This window comes from Crocuta crocuta, unplaced genomic scaffold, assembly GCF_008692635.1.
Source record: "Crocuta crocuta isolate KB4526 unplaced genomic scaffold, BGI_CrCroc_1.0 scaffold334, whole genome shotgun sequence".
NCBI lineage: Eukaryota > Metazoa > Chordata > Mammalia > Carnivora > Hyaenidae > Crocuta > Crocuta crocuta.
This window is the reverse complement of record NW_027533260.1, coordinates 2,454,014-2,454,695: the sequence shown is the minus strand read 5'-3', so window position 1 is coordinate 2,454,695 and position 682 is coordinate 2,454,014. Positions and strand designations below refer to the sequence as shown.

General features: G+C 58.4%; 1 protein-coding gene across 1 annotated transcript in view; it reads right to left on the bottom strand.

The window, feature by feature from the left end:
* LOC144217548 (orphan sodium- and chloride-dependent neurotransmitter transporter NTT5-like) overlaps positions 1-682 on the bottom strand; it is a 9,142-nt gene that overhangs the window by 2,553 nt on the left and 5,907 nt on the right. Inside the window, exon 3 of the mRNA XM_077747153.1 lies at positions 324-510. Coding sequence (XP_077603279.1) covers positions 324-510 — 187 coding nt within the window. The remainder of the gene's footprint in view (positions 1-323; positions 511-682) is intronic.

The following is a 682-nucleotide window of genomic DNA, read 5'->3' as shown; positions in this document are numbered from 1 at the left end:
TGTCTCTCTCAGACAAAGGAAAGAGGCAGAGAGCGGTGGGCGGGGTGGCCGACGGCTGAGTGTCTGCCCTGCTTGCTTTCCTGAGCTGTGTGAGCTTTCACCTCCTGAGGCCTCTGTTTCCTCCTCTAACAAACTGGGCTCCTAGGGTTGAGGTGATTATTAAATTAAGTGACCACTTAGCGAAGACCCTGGTACTTAGGTTACCGCGGTGGGAGACACCTGCCTTGGAAGATGCGTGGGTGGCCCAGGAGGCTCCTGGGAAATACACTTCCCAGTGTCCTGCAGGGCCTCTGGGAAGCACCCTCCCGCCCCCACAAACACACCTTCTCCTTCAGTGTCGTGATGCTGCAGGATGGGGAGAAGCGGATGACCTGGCCCTGCAGGTGCTGAGGGAGATTGCGGATCCAGTCCAGGTAGTCCAGGGCGGGCAGGAGGAGGATGTCTTCCGGGGGCTTGGCGTCCTGAGGCAGCACCCCATTTTTTATCAGGCTCATCAGCTTCGAGACACTCCTGGATGGGAAAACCAGGGGAAAGGAAAGGAAAAGTGGTGAACGGGACGGCCCCTCTGCTGTCCGAGAGGAAAGTCAGTTGCCCAGTAGTTCAGCCGGGTAACAAGGACAAATGGACAGGGACTGGAAGTGAATCTTATGGACTGGGGGGGGGGGGGGGGGGTGTGTGGGGG